Source organism: Pelodiscus sinensis, chromosome 7 (assembly GCF_052426305.1).
Source record: "Pelodiscus sinensis isolate ZL-2025 chromosome 7, ASM5242630v1, whole genome shotgun sequence".
Classification (NCBI taxonomy): Eukaryota; Metazoa; Chordata; order Testudines; family Trionychidae; genus Pelodiscus; species Pelodiscus sinensis.
This window is the reverse complement of record NC_143058.1, coordinates 1,581,225-1,603,208: the sequence shown is the minus strand read 5'-3', so window position 1 is coordinate 1,603,208 and position 21,984 is coordinate 1,581,225. Positions and strand designations below refer to the sequence as shown.

The following is a 21,984-nucleotide window of genomic DNA, read 5'->3' as shown; positions in this document are numbered from 1 at the left end:
AGCCCCGCCTCTTCGCTCCCACCCCTATGCCACCCTCCCCACCCCTCACAGCCCCGCCCCTTCGCTCCCACCCCTACGCCACCCTCCCCACCCCTCGCAGCCCCGCCCCTTCGCTCCCACCCCTACGCCACCCTCCCCACCCCTCGCAGCCCCGCCCCTTCGCTCCCACCCCTTCAACTCCCTCCCCGCCCCTCGCAGCCCCGCCCCTTCGCTCCCACCCCTTTAACCCCCTCCCCGCCCCTCACAGCCCCGCCCCTTCGCTCCCACCCCTTCAACCCCCTCCCCGCCCCTCACAGCCCCGCCCCTTCGCTCCCACCCCTTCAACCCCCTCCCCGCCCCTCACAGCCCCGCCCCTTCGCTCCCACCCCTTCAACCCCCTCCCCGCCCCTCACAGCCCCGCCCCTTCGCTCCCACCCCTTCACCACCCTCCCCGCCCCTCACAGCCCCGCCCCTTCGCTCCCACCCCTTCAACCCCCTCCCCGCCCCTCACAGCCCCGCCCCTTTTCTCCCGTTTAGACCCAGCCCCGCCCCTCGCTGCGCTCTGGCCAATCAGACCCTGTCTCATGGCCCCGCCCCCCGAGGCTCGCGCTCCCGCCCGACGGTTAGCGGGCAGCCGGCGCAGGCTGATGACGTGTCGGCAGTTCCGGCTGAGGCGCCGGCCGGGAAGGGGCGGGGCCTTCGCGTCATGACCCCCGGGGTGCGGCCCCCCCCCTCCGCCACCAGCGCCGGGCCGGGCCGGGCCATGGGCCACGCGCTGTGCGCCTGCGCGCGGGGCAGCTTCAGCATCGAGGGGCAGCGCTACCTGCTGCTGCAGCGCCTGGGGGAGGGGTGAGGTGCAGGGGGGGGCAGAGCGGTGCGGGGGGGCGGTGAGGTGCAAGGGGGGGGCGGTGCGGGGGGGGCAGAGCGGTGCAGGGGGGGCGGTGAGGTTGGGGGGGTAGAGCGGTGCAGGGGGGGCGGTGAGGTGGGGGGGTAGAGCGGTGCAGGGGGGGCGGTGAGGTTGGGGGGGGGGGTAGAGCGGTGCAGGGGGGCGGTGAGGTGGTGGGTGGCAGAGTGGTGGTGGGGGGGGGTGCGGGGGGGGGCAGAGCGGTGCGGGGGGGGCGGTGAGGTGGTGGGGGGCAGAGCGGTGCAGGGGGGCGGTGAGGTGGGGGGGTAGAGCGGTGCAGGGGGGCGGTGAGGTGGTGGGGGCAGAGCGGTGCAGGGGGGCGGTGAGGTGGGGGGGTAGAGCGGTGCAGGGGGGGCGGTGAGGTGGGGGGGTAGAGCGGTGCAGGGGGGCGGTGAGGTGGTGGGGTAGAGCGGTGCAGGGGGGCCGTGAGGTGGGGGGGTAGAGCGGTGCAGGGGGGCGGTGAGGTGGTGGGTGGCAGAGTGGTGCAAGGGGGGGCGGTGAGGTGGTGGGGGGCAGAGCGGTGCGGGGGGGCGGTGAGGTGGGGGGGTAGAGCGGTGCAGGGGGGGGCGGTGAGGTGGGGGGGCAGAGCGGTGCAGGGGGGCGGTGAGGTGGGGGGGTAGAGCGGTGCAGGGGGGCGGTGAGGTGGTGGGTGGCAGAGTGGTGCAAGGGGGGGCGGTGAGGTGGTGGGGGGCAGAGCGGTGCAGGGGGGCGGTGAGGTGGTGGGGGGTAGAGCGGTGCAGGGGGGGCGGTGAGGTGGGGTGGCAGAGCAGTGCAAGGGGGGGCGGTGAGGTTGGGGGGGCAGAGCGGTGCAGGGGGGCGGTGAGGTGGGGGGGTAGAGCGGTGCAGGGGGGCGGTGAGGTGGTGGGTGGCAGAGTGGTGCAAGGGTGGGCGGTGAGGTGGTGGGGGGCAGAGCGGTGCAGGGGGGCGGTGAGGTGGTGGGGGGTAGAGCGGTGCGGGGGGGGCGGTGAGGTGGTGGGGGGGTAGAGCGGTGCAAGTAGGGAGGGGTGGCTGGGGTGGTGAGGTGACAGCGGACGGGTAACCCCCCAGTCCCGTTTCCCAGCCCCACACCTGCCCCTGGCTGGGCACTCGGGGGGGCGGCTGACGGCTTGGTGGTGCAGAGCTGAGCAGGGCTGCGTGAAGCCTTGGCAGTGAGGCCAGGGAGGCAGCCGGCGAATTGGAGGGGAGGGGGTTGGAGCAGTGGGATTGAGCGGGGGAGGACAGGCTAGGGAGCTGAGCGTGGGGGAGCCGGGGGGCATGCCCCCTTGCTATGCTGCTGGTGGAAGGGGCTGTTGTCTCTGTGCCTGGTTCTCCCTGGTGTGTTGTGCTCTCCCTCAGCAGCCTGGCCCACCCCTGACCACAGGGTCCCTGGAGATGATGGCTCTGGCACCTGCTCTGGAGGTCTTGGGAGCAGAGATGTGAGATAGCAAGGAATTGAATAATCATGGAACCGCCTGACATTTTAGCAGTTACACGACTATTCAACAGGAGGCGGAGCTAGCAACCAGTGCGCTCTTGGCCCCATTCCCAAGGAGCCGCTTGTCACCCATATCTCTGTATCAGAGGCGGCAGCATGGGATGGCAGGCACGAGACTGTCTGCGAGGGGAACCAGTTTAAAAACCAGCTGCTGTCTGCCCTGTGCTGCTGCCTCTGATACAGAGGCAGCAGTGCAGGGAAGGGGGGGGAGCAGAGGAGGGTACCATGAAGCAGCCCGTCTGCAGGGGTCTGAGCTCCCCCGCCCCCTGGACAGAGGCTGCTCCAGCATCTCATAGAGCAGCCTTGGTCTGCAAGGAAGTTCAGACTCCCCCGTGGACAGAGGCTGCTTCATGGTAGCCCCCTCTGCTCCTCCTTGCCCCCCCTACTGATGGTTCTGAGAGAGGCAGCAGTGTGAGGAGGGGGGGTTGCTGATTTTTAAGCCAGCTTCTCATGGGCAACAGCTCCTGCTCTGTTACAGCGGTAGCGGGTGGGAGGGGGGAATGTGAGTAGTCGACAAGATTAGCCAATAAGCCCAGGCTTAGTGGTTAATCATAGAATAGAATGTAGCACTGGAAGGGACCTTGAGAGGTCATCAAGTCCAGTCCCCTGCCCTCACAGCAGGACCAAGCACCATCTAGATCATCCCTGACAGGTGTGTGTCTAACCTGCTCTTAAATATCTTCAGTGATGAAGATTCCACAACCTCCCTAGGCAATTTATTCCAGTATTTAACCACCTGACAGGTAGGAAGTTCCTTACTACCCTGGCTGCAATTTCAGCCCATTGCTGCTTGTCCTATCTTCAGAGGCCAAGGAGAACAATTTTCCTCCCTCCTCCTTGTAACACCCTTTTAGATACTTGAAAACTGCTCTCATCCCCTCTGTCTGCTCTTTTCTAAACTAAACAAGCTCAGTTCTTTCAGTCTTTCCTCCTAGCTCATGTTCTCTAGACCTTTCATCATTCTTGTTGCTCTTCTGCAACCCACAAGGGGAGAGGGTATTCTTGACTTAGTGCTAAATGGAGCACAGGATCTGGCTCAAGAGGTAAATATAACTGGACCGCTTGGAAATAGTGACCATAATGTAATAAAATGTAACATCCCTGTGGTGGGAAAAACACCTCAGCAACCCAACACTGTGGCATTTCATTTCAGAAAGGGGAACTACACAAAAATGACGTTAGTTAAACAGAAATGAAAAGGTCCAGTGACAAAAGTAAAATCCCTGCAAACTGCATGGAAACTGTTCAGAGACACCATAATAGAGGCTCAACTTAAATGTATACCCCAAATTAAAAATCACAGTAAGAGAACCAAAAAAGTGCCACCGTGGCTTGGCTTAACCATGTAAAATAAGAAGTGACAGATAAAAAGATATCTTCTAAAAAGTGAAAGTCAAATCCTAGTGAAGAAAATAGAAAGGAGCATAAACGTTGACAAATTAAGCTTAAAAATATAATAAGAAAAGCCCAAAAGGAATTTGAAGAGCAGCTAGCCAAAACGTAATAGCAAAATGTTTAATTACATCAGAAGCAGGAAGCTGGCTAAACAACCAGTGGAGCTCTTGGATGATCAAGATGTTAAAGGAGCACTCAAAGATGGTAGTCATTGCAGAGAAGCTAAATTAACTCTTTGCTTCAGTCTTCGCTGCTGAGGATATCGGGGAGATTCCCAAACCTGAGCCATTCTTTTTAGGTGACAGATCTGAGGAATTGTCCCAAATTGAGGTGTCATTAGAGGAGGTTGTGGAACAAATCGATAAACTTAACAAGAAGGCTGTGTCTGCATTGGCAAGATTTTGCGCAAAAGCACTTGCTTTTGCGCAAAATCTTGCCACCTGTCTACACTGGCCACAAGTATTTGCGCAAGAACACTGACTTTAATGTACAAAATCAGTGGTTCTTGCGTAAATACTCTGATGCTCCCGCTCAGGGATAAGTCCTCTTGCGCAAGTATTCTTGCGCAAGAAGGCCAGTGTAGACAGGCATATTACATCTTTTGCATAAAGGCACATGCCAGTATAGACGCTCTCTCACACAAATACTTTTAACGGAAAAACGTTTCCGTTAAAAGTATTTGCACAAAATCATGTCAGTGTAGACACAGCCTAACAAGTCACTGGGATCAGATGGCATTCACCCAAGAGTTCTGAAAGAACTCCAATGGGAAATTGCTGAACGATTATCTGTGGTTTGTAACCTATCCTTTAAATCAGCTTCCATACCTAATGACTGGAAGGTAGCCAACGTGACGCCAATATTTAAAAAGGGCTCTAGAGGTGATCCTGGCAATTACAGACCGGTAAGTCTAACATCAGTACCGGACAAATTAGTTGAAACCACAGTAAAGAATAAAATTGTCAGACACACAAATGAAAAATTTGTTGGGGGAAGTCAACATGGTGTCTGTAAAGGGAAATCCTGCCTTACTAATCTGCTGGAGTTCTTTGAGGGGGTCAAAAACATGTGGACAAGGGAGAGCCAGTGGCTATAGTGCGCTTAGATTTCCTGAAAGCATTCGACAAGGTCCCTCACCACAGGCTCTTAAGCAAAGTAAGTTGTCAGGGGATAAGAGGGAAATAAAGGGTAGAAATAAATGGTCAGTATTCCGAGTGGAGAGAGGTAACTAGTGGGGTCCTCCAGCTGTCTGTCCTGGGACCAATCCTATTCAACTTTATACATGATCTGGAGAAAGGGATAAACAGGTGGCAAAATTTGCAGATGATCCCAAACTGCTCAAGACGGTTAAGACCAAAGCAGACTGTGATGAGCTTCAAAAGGATCTCACCAAACTGTGATTGGGCAACAAACTGGCAAATGAAATGTAATGCTGATAAATGTAAAGTAACGCACGTTGGAAAGAATCATCCCAACTAGACATGCAATATGATGGGGACTAATTTAGCTACGACTACTCAAGCGAGAGCTCTTGGAGTCATTGTGGAGAGTCCTCTGCAAACATCCACTCCGTGTGCAGCAGCCGTCAAAACAGCAAATAGAACGTTACAAATAATGAAAAAAGAGATTGAGAATAAGACAGAAAATATCTTAGTGCCTCTATATAAAACCATAGTACGCCCACATCTTGAATGCTGCGTAAAGATGTCGCCTCATCTCAAAAAAAGATCTCTTGGCATTGGAAAAGGTTCAGAGAAGAGCAACAAAAATGATGAGGGGTTTGGAATCGGTCCCATATGAAGAAAGATTAAAAAGACAGACTTTTCAGCTTAGAAAAGAGGAGACTAGGGGGGAATTGATAGAGATCTATAAAATCATGATTGGTGTGGAAAAAGTGAATAAGGGAAAGTTATCTACATATTCCCACAATCTAAGAACTAGGGTCCACCCAATGAAATTAATGGGCAGCAGGCTTAAAACAAACCAAAGGAAGTTTTTCTTCACTCAGTGCACAGTCAACCTGCGGAACTCCTCGCCAGAGGATGCGGTGAAGGCTAAGACTTTCAGAGTTCAAAAAAGAACTAGATAGATTCATGGAGGTTAGGTCCATCAGTGGCTGTTAGCCGGAATGGGGAGGAATGGTACCCATAGCCTCTGTTTCTATGGAAATGGGTGACGGGAGGGATCACGTGAGGATTCCCTGTTGTGTCCCCTCCCTCTGGGGCACCTGATATTGGCCACTGTCGGCCGACAGGACCCTGGGCTGGATGGACCTTTGGTTTGACCCAGTCTAGCTGTTTTTATGTTCTGTGGATCGTCTCCAATTTCTCCAGGTCTTTCTTGAAATGTGGTGCCCAGAACTGGACACAAGACTCCAGTTGAGGCCCAACCAGCTCAGAGTAGAGCAGAGGAATGACTTCTCCTATCTGGCTCACAGCATGCCTGTTCATGCAGCCCAGAATCTTGTTTGCTTGTTTTGCAAGAGAGACACACTATTGACTCATATGTAGCCTGTGGTCCAGTATGACCCCTAGATCCCTTTCTGCAGGACTCCTTCCTAGACAGTCGCTTCCCGTTCTGTGTGAGAGACACGGATTGTTCCTTTTTAAGTTGAGCACTTTGCATTTGTCCATATTAAACTTCATCCTATTGACCTCAGACCCTTTCTCCAGATCATTTTGAATTATGTCTCTGTCCTCCAAAGCACCCGCCACCCCTCCCAGCTTGGGATCAGCTGCAAACTTAAGAAGTGTCCTCTCTATGCCAGTATGTAAATAGTTGATGAAGATATTGAACAGAGCCAGTCCCAAAACAGACCCCTGCGGAACCCCACTTGTGATACCTTTCCAGCATGACTGTGAACTGTTAAAAACTACTCTGAGTACGGTTATCCAGCCAGTTAGGCACCCACCTTATAGTGGCCCCAGCTACATTGTATTTGCCTAGTTCATTGATGAGATCATGTAAGACCATATCAAATGCCTTACTAAAGTCTAGGTATACCACGTCCACCTGGGTTGATCTTATTTCCCTTTTTATAGATGAGCACTAGATTTGTCCTTTTCTAGTCCTCTGGAATCTCTCCCAACTTCCATGGCCTTTCAAAGGTGATAGAGGAGGTATCCGAGCCTTTAGCTATCAGCTCCTTGAATATTCCAACTCCTTGAATAGCCCTGCTGACTTGCAGACATCTAATTTTTATTTTACCTTCTAAACCTACCCCCTTCCCACTAGCATTCACTGGTAGGCATTCCCCCAGACTTCTTGGTGAAAACCAAAACAAAGAAGTCATTAAGCACCTCTGCCACTTCCAAGTTTCCCTCCTCACTGAGCAGTGGGCCTACCCTCTCCTTGGTCTTCCTCGTGCTTCTAATATGTTTATAGAAAAGTCGTCTAGGTAACAAGTTCATTTTGTGCCTTTGCCTTGCTAATCTTGCACCTGCACACCTGTGGTGTTCGCCTATATTCATCCAGGCTACATCTAGACTGGCATGATTTTCCGCAAATGCTTTTAACGGAAAAGTTTTCCGTTAAAGCATTTTCAGAACAGAATGTCTAGATTGGAGGACGCTTTTGCACAAAAGCACTTTTTTGTGGAAAAGCGTCCGTGCCAATCTAGACGCGCTTTTCCACAAAAAAGCCCCGATGGCCATTTTCGTGATCGGGGCTTTTTTGTGGAAAACAAATCTGAGCTGTCTACACTGGCCCTTTTGCGCAGAAGTCTTTCGGAAAAAGACTTTTGCCTGAACGGGAGCAGCACAGTATTTCCGCAAAAGCACTGACAATCTTCCATGAGATCCTCAGTGCTTTTGCGGAAATTCAAGCAGCCAGTGTAGACAGCTGGCAAGTTTTTCTGGAAAAGCGGCTGATTTTCCTGAAAAAGTAGCCAGTCCAGACACAGCCCCTTTGTCATAGTTTTCACTCTTTATAGGACTCCATTTTGATTGAGAGCAGGGAAGGTCTCCTGGTTAAGCCAAGGGGGTCTGTTGCCAGACTCTCTCCTAAGCCATGGAATGGTGGTCTATTCTGTTGCCAGCCCTAGCTGGGAGCTGTTCCTGCCCCTCACCCCCTCTCTGCCTGTAGGGGCTTCAGCTACGTGGACTTGGTGGAGGGGCTGCAGGACGGCCGGTTCTATGCCCTGAAGCGCATCCTGTGCCATGACAAGGAGGACCGCCAGGGAGCTCTGCACGAGGTGGAGATGCACCAGCTCTTCGACCACCCCAACATCCTGCAGCTGGAGGCCCACTGCATGGTGGAGAAGGGGCCCAAACACGAGGCCTGGCTGCTGCTGCCCTTCCTCAGGGTAAGGCCACCCTGTCTCCCGGGCAGGGCTGAGACAAGGCCCGGCTCCATTTGTAGCCAAGGGGGCACTTTGCTGCTGGGGACGCAAGCGGGTAAGCAGGGATTCCCGGTTCTGCTCTGCCTGGGGCTGCCAGGAGCCCCCTTACACAATGGGTCAGTTTGGTACCATTTTTACAGCCCTGATTGCTGCTGGCCTGGGAGCCCAACGCAGCAATGCATGCTGGGAGCTGTAGCCTTTGGAGGCCCGCTCTCTAGGCCAATCACAAAGGAGTGTGAGATGTGCCCCCAGGTCTCTCCTGCTGGGAGAGGGGTCACTGTCTCCCAGCAGCCCTGCCCTGCCCACCTGGCCTCCTCATTGCACCTGGGTCAGCGCCAGCAGGGTGAGGGCATGCAGGGGGCCCCACGCAGCCATCCCGCATGCGGGCCAGAAGCAGGAACGGCCTGGCTGGCTCAGCACCTGGCTGGGCCTGGTGTCTTGGGTCAGGCACATAGCTTTTAGAAAGGGGCATCCGCTCTATCAGGAGACCAGCACTGTCTGGCCTCTCTGGTCACTTACGGCAGGGAGTTCCCCAGGTTTGAGTCTGTGCAGCATTGCTGCCCTGGCCTGTCAGCAGGGACAATTAGAGCAGCTGCTTGCTGGGCCACGGCTGCACTTCATCCCTCTCCTGAGCTGCCCCCGAGACCTGTTAGCAGCAGGCTCTTAGGGCCTGGTGCATCCCTGCTGCAGCTGGAGGAGGGAAGGGGCTGTGGCCCTGCCGGGAGTGGCTGCTCATTAAGCACCTGCCTGTCTGCTCACCAGAGGGGGACCCTGTGGAGCGAGGTGGAAGCTCTGCGAGACAAAGGCTCCTTCCTGCCTGAGGAGCGGATCCTCCCCCTTCTCCAGGGCATCTGCCAGGGGCTGCAGGCCATTCACGCCAAGGGCTACGCCCACAGGTGAGCCCCCCGGGCCTGCGGGGGCGGGGCCTGCCCCTCTGGGGAACTCACTCTCTGTCCCCACAGGGACCTGAAGCCCACCAACGTGCTGCTGGATGACGCGGAGCAGCCAGTGCTGATGGACCTGGGCTCCATGAACCGGGCCCGCATTGAGGTCAAGGGCTCCCGCCAGGCCATGGCTGTGCAGGTAGGAGGCACCCGGCTCTGTGGCCCCTCCCTATGGGAAGATCAGCTGCTTGGGCTGAGACCTCTCCCCAGCAGGGGCTCTCCAGCCCTGCTCCTGGAGTAGGGGCCCCATCTAGCCCCCCCCACCATGCCAGTCACAGGCCTCCTGCCCCCCTCCCCCTGCTAAGAGCTCTGAGCAGTCACTGGGGACAGCCCTCCCCAGTGTGGGCTCATGCTGTGCCCTCCCCTCCCAGGACTGGGCGGCTCAGCGCTGCACCATCTCGTACCGGGCCCTGGAGCTCTTCACAGTGGAGAGTGACTGCGTCATCGACGAGCGCACCGACATCTGGGTAAGGCCCCGCGGCAGGGCCGCTGCTCCCCTCCCGGGCGGTGCCTGGGCCGGGCTGACCCTGTCCCCTTCAGTCCCTAGGCTGCGTGCTGTACTGCATGATGTTCGGGGAGGGCCCCTTCGACATGGTCTTCCAGAAGGGCGACAGCGTGGCGCTGGCTGTACAGAACCAGCTCCGCGTGCCCCCCACTGGCAGGTGAGGAGCGGGCCTGGCTGCCCCCACCCAGGGCCGGTAGCTGTGCGCTCACCCCTCTGGGGGGCCCTGCCTCATGCATGTGCCTCCTGCAGGTACTCGGCCAGCCTGGAGCACCTGCTCTCCTCCATGATGGTGGTGAACCCTCAGGAGCGGCCTCATGTCTCCCAGATACTGGACCAGCTGGAGGGGCTGCAGCCAGCCTTGAGGGGCCAGGCCACCACCCGGATCTGAGCCTGGGGCCAGGCCAGCACTGCGTGTGGAGGCTGAACTGCTTGTAAGACTGAGCAGGAGGTTAAAAGCAAGACCAGGCCTGCGGGGTGGAGCCCTGCCAGCGCCTGCCGTTTCAGGACCACCTCAGGCACCCACTCTGCTGCTGGGGCCTCAGCAAGGGGTGGCCAGGCATGTGCTGAGCCCCAAGCTCTGGGGCTGTCTGGAGAGGTGAGCCCTTCCGCTGCCCCCAGCAGTTAGTGGCCTTCTGCCCCTCAGCCAGAGCTGGGGGCAGCCCCTGGGTCTGCTGCCCATCTCCTGCGGGAAGGGGGGTGGGGTCAGGCCATGGCAGCCCCAGGGCCTGGCTGGGTTTGGTCCAATAAAGCGTGTGGAGACTGGCCTGGCTCTGAGATTCTGTGACCCCCCCCCCCCCCCCCCCCCCACACACACAGCTGGGGAGGGGGCAAGTGGGAGCTGCGGGGCTGGTGCCGAGTGGAGCCCCCCTGGGCTTCCCCTAGCTTGGGTCAAAGCTGGGCTGCAGGAGGCAGCTGTTGGCAGGGGAGGACCCCAAGGCGGCCTGGGCAAGATCCCTGCAGGGGGCACATGTGTCTTCCCCAGGCCCTGCAGCTGCCATGACAGGCACAGAGGAGCCCCCAGCCCTGAGCACCTTCCAGTTCCCTAGAGCCATGTTCCTGTACCCCAGCCCCCCACTGGCCTGCACCAGAGGTGGGGGTCACCCCCCATTGTTCCAGAGCAGAAGAGGGGGCCTGGGCCAGGTGTTGGCAGAGCCATGGCCCCAGGCTGTGCTCACAGCTGGGAGCAGACCAGCTATTGTTAACCCCCCTCCCTCCCGTGGGCTGTGGGGAGAGCAGGGGCCCCAGTGCCACCCACCACCCCACAGGCAGAGCAATGCTCGGGACAGGCAGGTGGCCCAGCCAGCAGCCAACTCCCACCTGCACCCAGGACTGGACTTTGGGCCCCCAGCTGCTGGGCCAACAGCCAGGGCCCTGCCCAGCCAGCAGTGGGGGAGGGGCAACCCCTGCAGTCCCAGGCTCCTGCAGCCCCACCCCTGGCACCAGGCCCCATGGTCCTCGGCTGCCCACCAGCACGGGCAGGCAGTGCAGAGCTCCCCCCATGGCCGCACGCCCAGCGTGATGCACCAGGGAACTGGCCGGACACGCTGTGCGCAGAACCGTGCCGCCCAGCAGGGCCCTTCCCTTCCAGGCAGAGAGCAGGGGGATAGCCCCTTCCCCACCCCCGCAGGCCTGGCCAGCCCCCGCCCTCAGCTGTAGGGGTGGGCCTTCAGCCCCCGCCCCTCCCCCAGCAAGAACAGCCACAGCTTGGGGTGGGTTTGCAACCAAGGAGACTTTATTTTCCTAGAGGGATTTTGCAGTTAACAGAGCAGGGCCCAGCCTCAGTACTCCTCCCCCTCCTCTTCGTCCTCGTAAGAGTCAATCCCCACCTCCTCGTAATCCTTCTCCAGCGCAGCCATGTCCTCCCGGGCCTCGGAGAACTCCCCCTCCTCCATGCCCTCGCCCACGTACCAGTGCACGAAGGCCCGCTTGGCGTACATCAGGTCGAACTTGTGGTCCAGCCGGGCCCAGGCCTCCGCGATGGCCGTGGTGTTGCTCAGCATGCAGACGGCCCGCTGCACCTTGGCCAGGTCGCCCCCGGGCACCACTGTCGGGGGCTGGTAGTTGATGCCCACCTTGAAGCCGGTGGGGCACCAGTCCACAAACTGGATGGAGCGCTTGGTTTTGATGGCAGCGATGGCAGCATTGACGTCCTTGGGCACCACGTCCCCACGGTACAGCAGGCAGCAGGCCATGTATTTCCCGTGGCGGGGGTCGCACTTCACCATCTGGTTGGCAGGCTCGAAGCAGGAGTTGGTGATCTCGGCCACGGAGAGCTGCTCGTGGTAGGCCTTCTCGGCCGAGATGACCGGGGCGTAAGTGGCCAGCGGGAAGTGGATGCGGGGGTAGGGCACCAGGTTGGTCTGGAACTCTGTCAGATCTACGTTGAGGGCTCCATCGAATCGCAGGGAGGCGGTGATGGAGGACACGATCTGGCTGATCAGGCGGTTCAGGTTGGTGTAGGTGGGGCGCTCGATGTCCAGGTTGCGGCGGCAGATGTCGTAGATGGCCTCGTTGTCCACCATGAAGGCGCAGTCCGAGTGCTCCAGGGTGGTGTGGGTGGTCAGGATGGAGTTGTAGGGCTCCACCACCGCCGTGGAGACCTGGGGCGCAGGGTAGATGGCGAACTCCAGCTTGGACTTCTTGCCGTAGTCCACGGAGAGACGCTCCATGAGCAGGGAGGTGAACCCCGAGCCGGTGCCCCCGCCGAAGCTGTGGAAGACCAGGAAGCCCTGCAGCCCCGTGCACTGGTCGGACTGCCAGGAGAAGGATGTCAGAGCTCACCACACCAACTAGCAGCCAGTCCAGGCTGGAGCAGACATGGCCCAGCCGGACCAGGTGACTTCCACCAGCTCCCCCACCACGGGAAGAACAAGCCCGAGTCACCCAGGTCCCCGAGCAGGGAGCCCCACAGCCCCACGTCCAAGCCTGGCCAAGGGCCCCAGCCAGGAGCATGTCTAACCAGGTTACGACTCCCAACCAGAAGCTGGAGCCTCACTACCCCCATGGCGGGGCGGGGCCAGGACAAAGGACACCCCCCCCCTCCCCCCCCATGCACACAGGTCGCTCACCAGCTTGCGGATCCGGTCCAGCACCTGGTCGATGATCTCCTTGCCAATGGTGTAGTGCCCACGAGCGTAGTTATTGGCAGCGTCTTCCTTGCCTGTGATGAGCTGCTCAGGGTGGAAGAGCTGGCGGTAGATGCCCGTCCGAATCTCATCTAGGAGAGGCAAAGGGAGGGGTGTGGGACGGGGCTCCAGGCCAGCAGTGTGATGCCCCCCATTACTGCACGGATAAGACTCCTTGGCAGCGCAACACGGGGCTGGCACCAGCTTCCTGGCAACGCCACTCCCCCCCCCCCCACCTGGGCAGGTGCGCATGGCCGGAAGGGAGGTGTCTGCCCCCCAGGAGGAGGGCAGAGGGCACCGCCTGCGAGAGGCACTTGCAAGGGCCTGGCGTTTCTGGAACCCTGAGCTGTCCAGGCCTGTTCGAGGAGCAGCCCGGCCGGCTGGGCCGGTTTCTCTGGGCACCGACAGAGCCAGCCTGGCATGCACCATGCTGCCCCTGCCAGCTGGGGAGGGCCTGGCACTGCTGGAGCAGGGTAGCCCAGCAGGCTGGGCGCAGCGAGCGGGGCCCCTCCCCTGCTCACCAATCACGGTGGGCTCCAGGTCCACGAAGATGGCCCTGGGCACGTGCTTCCCAGCGCCCGTCTCACAGAAGAAGGTGGTGAAGGAGTCGTCCCCTCCCCCGATGGTCTTCTCACTGGGCATCTGCCCGTCGGGCTGGATCCCATGTTCCAGGCAGTACAGCTCCCAGCAGGTGTTGCCCATCTGGACGCCGGCCTGGCCGACATGGACTGAGATACACTCACGCTGCAGGGAGAGGGAGAGACAGGCTAGTGAGGTGCCTCCCGGCCACCAGGCCCAGCAGCCCCCGGCCAGCGAGGGGGGGCTCCCCCGGCCACCAGGCCCAGCAGCCCCCGGCCAGCGAGGGGGGGCTCCCCCGGCCACCAGGCCCAGCAGCCCCCGGCCAGCGAGGGGGGGCTCCCCCGCCACCAGGCCCAGCCGCCCCCAGCCAGCGAGGGGGGGCTCCCCCGGCCACCAGGCCCCGGCCAGCGAGGGGGGGGCTCCCCCGCCACCAGGCCCAGCAGCCCCCGGCCAGCGAGGGGGGGCTCCCCCGGCCACCAGGCCCCGGCCAGCGAGGGGGGGGCTCCCCCGCCACCAGGCCCAGCAGCCCCCGGCCAGCGAGGGGGGGCTCCCCCGGCCACCAGGCCCAGCAGCCCCCGGCCAGCGAGGGGGGGCTCCCCCGGCCACCAGGCCCAGCAGCCCCCGGCCAGCGAGGGGGGGCTCCCCCGGCCACCAGGCCCAGCAGCCCCCGACAGCATCAACAGGTCCCCAGAGGGCTGGTCCCTCCCAGCTGCCCCGCCCACAGCAGAGGGCTCCTGGGATTCCATGCCCATATTCCAGCCACATGGAGATGCTGCTCCCCGCAGGGGCCCGCTGGTGGGTGTAGCCCCAAGAAGCCACCCAGGGAAATCTGGCAGCTCCGAATGGCTGCCACGCTGCGTGCCCGCCCCCGCTGCAGCTAGCACAGACTGCAGGAGTGGGGGAGGAGCAGAGCCGTGCTCCCCGCCCCCACAAGCGGCGCACACAGGGCACGTATGGGCAGCCAGGATCCAGAGCCGATTGCCTGCCATGCTCCTGGGCAGGCTGGCCACAGCCCTGACCTCTTGCCTGTGCCCCCCCAGCTCAGCTGCAGTACATGGCGCCCCTGAGCTCCCAGGGCATGGAGCAGGTGTGGGGAGGAAGCGAGGCCCAGCGAGGGGGGGCAGGCCCACTCGGCCATGCCCCTCCTTGTGCCCAGCCCAGAGCCTCCCAGGGCAGGGGTGAGGCTCCCACCAAGCAGGGAGCAGCCCAGGGCTCAGCCCAGGGCTCCACTGCAGCAGCCTGGGAGGAGCCAGCCCTGCAGCCGTTCAGTGCTCGGGCAGGTGCTGGGCTGGCAGCACATACCTAAGGTGTGAGCTGCAGTCCCACCCACGCAGCCTGACTCAGCCAGCCTGCCGCAGGGCCCAGGAGAGGCTGGCTCCCAGTCCCACGGGAGCCTCCCTGCCAGTGCTGTCCTGGGCAAAGGCCCTTCCGCCAGCCACGCGGACCTGCACCCTAGAGCGGGGGTGGAGGAGACACGGGGGGGGGGCAGGCAGGGGGGACTGGAGCCGCATCCAGGCCAGGCAGCAGCTGTGTGCAAGGAGCTGCCTGTGCTGGGGGGGGGGGGGGGTTGCTGCTGGCAGGGTCACAGCCCAGACGCTGCCTTTGCTCCCGAAGAAGAGGGACCCAGACCCCCCCCCCCCCCCCCCCCGCGCCAGGGTCCCTGCAGCAGCCAGAGACCCCCCAGGCGAGGCCCCTCCGCTCAACCCGGCCTCAGCCACAAGCTCAAAGCTGATGGGGAAGCCACAAGGAGGAAGTGCCCCGATCCGTGGGGCTGACCCCCCCAGCGCTCCAGCCCCCCACTGAGGCCTTACAAGGGGCATCCGCGGCCCTGCCCCGGCCGGGGGCTCCCCAGGCGGAGCTGCGCAGGGCCCGGCCGGGCAGTGCGGAGCTGGCGGCTGGAGCCGCGCCCCGCCCGGGCGCAGCGGAGGTTTGAATGCACCCGACCGACCAACCAGGAAGGGTTTGAAAGCGCGCGCCCCACCCCCGCCAGGCCCCTTCCCGCCGCCGCACGCACCCTGGGGCGCTGGCAGGAAACCCCCCGAGCCAGGCGCGCGGGGCTGAGCCAAGGCCGCTCACGGCAGCGCCCGCAGCCTGCCCGGGAAGGGGCCACGCTCCAGCCGAGACCCCCGGCCGGGCACCGGCGCGAGGCCCCGTCCCCAGGGCAGCCGGGGGCCGCTGGCCCTTTAAAGCCCCCCGCCCCCGCCTTGGCCAGGAGCCCGGCCCGCCACCCGCCTATTAATAACCCGCGCCCCGCCGCAGCCCCCCCGCCGCTGCGCAGCTGGCCCTGCCCGTCGGCCGCGAGGCGCGCAGGAAGCGCTCAGGCAGCGCGGCCCTGCTGCGTGGCGCGCCCGGCCCGGCCCGGCCCGCGGGGAGCGCCCGGACTCCGCCCTGCGCCAGCCCGGAGCGGCACCTGCTGCGATGCCCCCCCGCGCAGAGACTCGTCCCCCCCCCCGCGGGAACCCAGGCGTCCGAGCCCGGGGACCTTCCGCTTCGCGCGCCCTGCGTCATGGGGAGCCCAGGCCGCGCAGGAAACCGGCCCCCCCGCCCAGCCCCCCAGCCCTCCCCCGCCCCCCCCGCCCCCCCAGCTCCCCCCCGCCCGGGCCCCCCGCTCCCCCCGCCCCCGCTCCCCCCCCGGGCTCCCCCCCCCGCCCGGCCTCCAGCTCCCCCCGGCTCGGTTCCAGCGCCCCCCCCCGGCCCCCCCCCCCCGCCTCCAGCTCCCCCCGGCTCGGTTCCAGCGCCCCCCCGCCCGGCCTCCAGCTCCCCCGGCCCGGTTCCAGCTCCCCCGGCGCTCACCATGGCGCAGCAGCGAGGGGCTCTCACGCCGAGTCTGAGCGACGAGGTCTCGGCGAGAAGCTTCGTCTGCTGCAGTGTCTCGCGCACCTGCCTTATATAGCCCGGCTGGGACCCGCCCAGGGGCGGGGCGACGGGACTAACCGCGCCCCATTCCGTATGCAGAGGGGGGCGTGGTCAGTTTGGATGGGGGAGGTGGTAATATGTAAGGGCCACCGTAAGATTCCCCCCTAGCCCCTGGCATTACCTCCCCCTCCCTGGCCCATGGCATTACCCCCTGGCCTCCCGGATACCCCTTGTCCCCTTGTGATGTAGTGTGGGGGGGGGGCTGTCTGCTCTGTAACCCGGTGTCCCCACCTGGCTGAGGTGTGAGTCAACCTGTGGAACTCCTTGCCAGAGGAGGCTGTGAAGGCTAGGACTAGAACAGACTTTAAAGAGAAGCTAGATAATTTCATGGAGGTTAGGTCCATAAAAGGCTATTAGCCAGGGGATAAAATGGTGTCCTTGGCCTCTGTTTGTCAGAGGCTGGAGAGGGATGGCAGGAGACAAATCGCTTGATCATTGTCTTCAGTCCACCCTCTCTGGGGCACCTGGTGCTGGCCACTGTGGCCAGACAGGATACTGGACTAGATGGACCTTTGGTCTGACCCAGTACGGCCGTTCTTATTCCCACTGACTCACCCCCACGTGCCCCGGCCCAGACACCTAGTCCCAGCCTGAGCAATTAACAAGGCTCTTCCTAGGGGAGAGACAAAGGGAGGGAGGCAGAGACACTGGCCGGGGGGTCAGGGGGAGTGTGGAGGAAGGAGACTAAAACCAGTACAGGGTGTTCAGGGGCCTGTGAGTCCCTCCCCCCAAGGGAACTAGGGCTGTCAACCTATCCGATCCCTACATCAAACCTGAGCTGGGCTGTATCTTGGAGAAGCAATAGACCCATTTTTTCTCTACTGGCTGGTGGAGTCACATCTGGCTGCAGATGGGGGAGCAGGGTTGGGGCTCCCCAATGTGCTGTCACCCCCCCAGTCCATGGGATTATGCCAGCACAGAAGGAACAAGGTGGATTTACAATTATACATTTTTTAAGTTAATGGAGATGCCTGTTTCCTAGAACTGGAAGGGAGCCAGGTCATCGAGTCCAGTCCCCTGCCTTCACAGCAGGACCAAGTACCATCCCTGACAAATTTTTGCCCCAAATCCCTAACTGGCCTCTGCAAGGATTGAACTCACAACCCTGGATTTAGCAGGCCAATGCTCAAACCACTGAGCTATCCCCCCTGTAGCAACCCCCTGGAAAAGCGTGGCCAGTGAATTCAGACCCCCGGGGTGCTGACAGCCCAGCGCTGGCCCCGGATCTAGGGTCATGCATTGCCAGGCCAAGAGGGGCATGGGGGGGGCTGAGCAGGGCTGCAGCAGTGGGGTGTTTTCCAGCAACGTCGCCATTCAGCCTGACACAAAGACAGCGACTGGCACAGGGCAGGTCGCTGGCCTGCAGACGCCACCCACCCGTGTGAACAACAATGGAGCCCATAAGCCACTAAGTCCCTCAGCACAACAGCTATTCTCCGCCCGTCACGCCCCCCCCAGCCAGCCCCCACGGCCCGGCGCAGCCTGCCCCACGCTGGCCTCAGGCACCCGGGTTTGTCAGCACGGCCCCAGGGCCAGGCGCCCGCTTGTGGATAAATCGCGGTAACATTTCCATATAACCATGTATCATTCTCATGTAACTTTGTATTAAGAGATTTTCTAGATACATATCTTGTGCTTCTAGCTGGAGCTTCCAGTTAACCCTTCTTAGCCAACCTTGTCTAAGAGGAACCTTGTATCCATCTTCGCCACAGACACTTGGGATCAAACTCTTTCTGCTAGAGGTCCTAGGAATAGCTGAGGCAGCGTCCCCAGCCTTTTTGGGTGGCGGGCGCCGCGCGGGGCTGCCGGGCCGCCTGGGGGCGGGGCCGCGCATGTGCCACGCTCCCGGGGGCAGCGCTAGGCGGGCGCACGTAAATGCCCCGGCGGGCGCCATGGCACCTGTGGGCACCGCGCTGGGGACCCCTGAGTTAAGGTAAAGAAAAGTGTCTTTTGCTCGGAGTAGAATGGATCTCCCCCTTTCCCCGACTGCCCTGTGGGGGTGAACGGGGGTGAATGGAGACCGGAAGGGGAGCCCCTCCCGCAGCAGGTGCCAGGGTGGAGAGGGGCTGGGAGCCAGACCCAAGCCAGTCCCTGTGCAGTGAGCTCATTGGAAAGAAGACTGGACAGACAGACGCCTGGGAGTGGAGCAGCAAGCGCCTGCCCTTGGAAGGACCCTCTCTGGAGCAGCATTAGAAGAGACGGGGTGATGGCTAATTGGCTGCACGAGAGGGAGAAATAGGAGGCGTCTTGCAGAGGGACCCCGGGTTTTGTCTTGTCAACATGGGAGCATCGATCCGGATCGGCAGAAGCCCGACTCCACCCCTCCCCCATCTAACACACACACACGCACACGCACATGCACACGCACACGCACGCACACGCACACGCACACGCACACGCACACTCCATCTTCTTGTTCCCAATAGTTGCTCCCCCAACTGGAGGCTCTGGTGAGACTGGGGAAAGGAAGCGGGAGAGGGGAGGAGAGAGGGGAGGGGGAAACCTGGGAGGATGGAGGTGGAAGGGGGAAGCCAGGGGCAGAAGGGGGAGGGGAAGCTCAGGGCTCGGGGTCGGGGGTCTCACCGGACCAACTTGATTTTCATGCAAACCTGCTCCTGGGTTCGCATGTGGCCTTTGGTGGCCAGGCTGGCAGCTCTCCTGCCCTAGACGGCCGCATTCCTGTGTCTAGTGCGTAGGTCGTGGATGTTGGGGGCATCCCCCCCAAACCTGAATAAGGGCCATGATCCCCGTCCTGGACCAGGAAGGCCCCTGCCTTCTCCAGCCCCTGGCAGACTCCTGGGAGCTGGCAGGCTGCTCCTGGGGAGTGGTGGAGGGCTGGCTGCCAGTGGCTGGCTGGCTCATGTTTTGGGGCCGCTGGGTCGGGGCAGTGACTGCTGGCTCTGGGCTGGCAGGCTTGGAGCTGGCACAGGCACTGTGGCCAGAGTCAGCCCCTTTAAGGGCTCTGGGGGGGGGGCGGGAGGGAGAGGAGTGTTCTTGGTTGAGGCTGCAGTGGCCACCAGGGCACCCTGGGAAGGGCTGGAGGCCCCCGATTTCGATATACGTGTCTACACAGCACTTATTTCGAAATAGCTATTTTGAATTTGGCGTTATTCCTCGTGGAATGCGGTTTACCAAATTCAAAACAAGCGCTCTGCTACTTCGAATTCATTTCAAAATAGCGGTTTGACTGTAGATGCTAGAAAAGTTATTTCGAAATAACTTTGCTGTGTAGACATAACAGAGTGTGATCTGAGGAAGTGGGTCTGGCCCATGAAAGATCATCTAATAAACCATCTTGTTTGTCTCTAAGGGTCTGTCTACACTACAAATGAATTCGAACTAACAGTCGTTAGTTCGAATTAACTTTGATAGGCGCTACACATGCAAACCGCTAGTTCGAACTTAATTCAAACTAGCGGAGCGCTTAATTGGAACTAGGTAAACCTCATTCCTCGAGGACTAAGCCTAGTTCGAATTAAGTAGTTCCAAGTAAGGGCTGTGTAGCCACTTAATTCGCACTAGCTGGAGGCTAGCCCTCCCCAGCTTGCCCTGGTGGCCACTTTGAGCCAAACCAGGGAAACTTTTCTGCCCCCTCCCGACCCCGGAGCCCTTAAAGGGGCACGGTCTGGCTACGGTGCTTGTGCCAGTTGAAAGCCTGCCAGCACCCAGCCAGCAAACCCTGCACCTGGCACAGCATGAGCCCGCCACCAGCTGCCACCCAGCCCTCCGCCTCTTCCTGGGACCAGGCTGGCAGCTCCCAGGAGCCTGCCCGGGGTCACAAGAGGTGGGCGCCCGCCTGGTCTAGTGCGGAGATCGTGGACCTCATCGAGGTTTGGGGGGAGGCCTCCAACATCCATGACCTACGCACTAGGCACAGGAATGCGGCCGTCTAGGGCAGGAGAGCTGCCAGCCTGGCCACCAAAGGCCACATGCGAACCTAGGAGCAGGTTTGCATGAAAATCAAGTTGGTCCAGTGAGACCCCCGACCCTGAGCCCTGAGCTTAGAACATAAGAACATAAGAACGGCCGCACTGGGTCAGACCAAAGGTCCATCTAGCCCAGTAGCCTGTCTGCTGACAGTGGCCAGCACCAGGTACCACGGAGGGGATGGACCGAAGACAATGACCAAGCGATTTGTCTTGTGCCATCCATCTCCAGCCTTCCACAAACAGAGGCCAGGGACGCCATTCCTACCCCCTGGCTAATAGCACTCCAGGGACCCACCCTCCATGAATTTATCTAACTTCTCTTTAAACTCTGTTCTAGTTCTAGCCTTCATAGCCTCCTGCAGCAAGGAGTTCCACAGGTTGACTATGCGCTGTGTGAAGAAGAACTTTCGCTTATTAGTTTTAAACCTGCTGTCCGTTCATTTCATTTGGTGTCCTCTAGTCCTTCTATTATGGGAACTAATGACGAACTCTTCTTTATGCACCCTCTCCACACCACTCATGATTTTATAGACCTCTATCATATCCCCCCTCAGTCTCCTCTTTTCTAAGCTTAAAAGTCCCAGTCGCTTTAGCCTCTCTTCATATGGGACCCGTTCCAAACCCCTAATCATTTTAGTTGCCCTTTTCTGAACCCTTTCCAAGGCCAAAATATCTTTTTTGAGGTGAGGAGACCACATCTGTACACAGTACTGAAGATATGGAGTACCATAGTTTTATACTTCCCCTCCTCCTCCTTCCCCTGGCTTCCCCCTTCCAGCTCCCTCCTCCCAGGTTTCCACCTCCCCTCTCCCACCCTCTCTCTTCCCCTTTCCCACCTCCTTTTCCCAGTCTCCCCAGAGGTTAATTCCCCCCCCCCCCACTAGTTTTGTTAAATAAAGAGAGTTTCTATTTTTGAACACATGAGGAAGGGGGGCTAGGGAGGGGTAAGTGGAAGGAGGTGAGGGAGGAATGGGGCACGAGCCCCCGATGGGGAGGACTGGGCTGGCTCTGTGGGCTCCTCGGGGTGGAAGCTCTCCTGCAGGGCCTCCTGGATCCTGACAGCCCCCCAATTGACCCCCCGGATGGCAGCCTGCAGCAAGTGCAGCCGGGCTGATGGCCGAGTGCTGTGATGTGCTGAGTGTGGGCACTCAGGGCACTCCAAGCCAGGACTGCTTTGCTGTCCCTCATCGAGTTAGACAAGCGAGCGGGGAACCCTGAGAACTGTCTGTCCGGGGTGGGGGTCGGGTCCCTTTAAGCACAGCCCTCGTCTAGCCTGAGGCAGCATCTCCACGCTCTAAGTCCTAACCTGATGCCCTGCCGGCACTGCTTCCGGCCATCCTTAACCCCGCTTCAGGGTCCTCTCAGTGTGGACGTGCTAGTTCGAATTAGCAAAACGCTAATTTGAATGAGTTTTTAGGTCTAGATGCACTAGTTCGAATTAGCGCTGTCGTGTAGACAGACCCTAAAGCGCTACAGAGATTTTCCTTTTGTTTTAGCGAGATCAGCCTAACACGGCTACCGCTCTATCGCTAAGGAAACGTGCATTGTGTCTGGAGGCTGAATTGAATTAGCAGCATCCGCGAACCCTGGAGACAGGCAGAGACAAGGACTGGAACCCTGACAATTCCCATCACAGGACACAGATTCACACCTCCTGAGGGCGGATGACTGCAGCATGACACTGCACAACCCACAGGCCCCAGTGGGAACTGACCTGGATAAGAAGGGAAGCTCTGGCCACAGGACTCTGGGTTCAGTCCTGCGAGCTGAGCCTCGGAGGAGTCTCAGGGAACCCGACTCCTCGCTCGGGCAGCCTGGCCTGGCCAGTGAGACTGACGTGAGCCACCATGGACTGGTCACTATGCACCATCTGCAGAGCCTGTGTGTGTGTGTGT

At 60.5% G+C, this 21,984-nt stretch overlaps 2 protein-coding genes across 2 annotated transcripts; one reads left to right on the top strand and one right to left on the bottom strand.

The window, feature by feature from the left end:
• Positions 1-667: 667 nt before the first annotated feature.
• Positions 668-10,302, top strand: STK16 (serine/threonine kinase 16). The gene is made up of 7 exons (XM_089779593.1): positions 668-828; positions 7,836-8,055; positions 8,854-8,987; positions 9,054-9,174; positions 9,407-9,502; positions 9,576-9,697; positions 9,790-10,302. The coding sequence occupies exons 1-7, from the start codon at positions 686-688 to the stop codon at positions 9,926-9,928; spliced, it is 975 nt and encodes a 324-aa protein (XP_089635719.1). The 5' UTR covers positions 668-685; the 3' UTR covers positions 9,929-10,302.
• A 948-nt stretch (positions 10,303-11,250) lies between these two features.
• LOC142824319 (tubulin alpha-4A chain) lies at positions 11,251-16,259 on the bottom strand. The gene is made up of 4 exons (XM_075916111.2): positions 16,038-16,259; positions 13,187-13,409; positions 12,609-12,757; positions 11,251-12,293 (listed from the first exon to the last, which is right to left on the bottom strand). The coding sequence occupies exons 1-4, from the start codon at positions 16,038-16,040 to the stop codon at positions 11,319-11,321; spliced, it is 1,350 nt and encodes a 449-aa protein (XP_075772226.1). The 5' UTR covers positions 16,041-16,259; the 3' UTR covers positions 11,251-11,318.
• Positions 16,260-21,984: the final 5,725 nt, after the last annotated feature.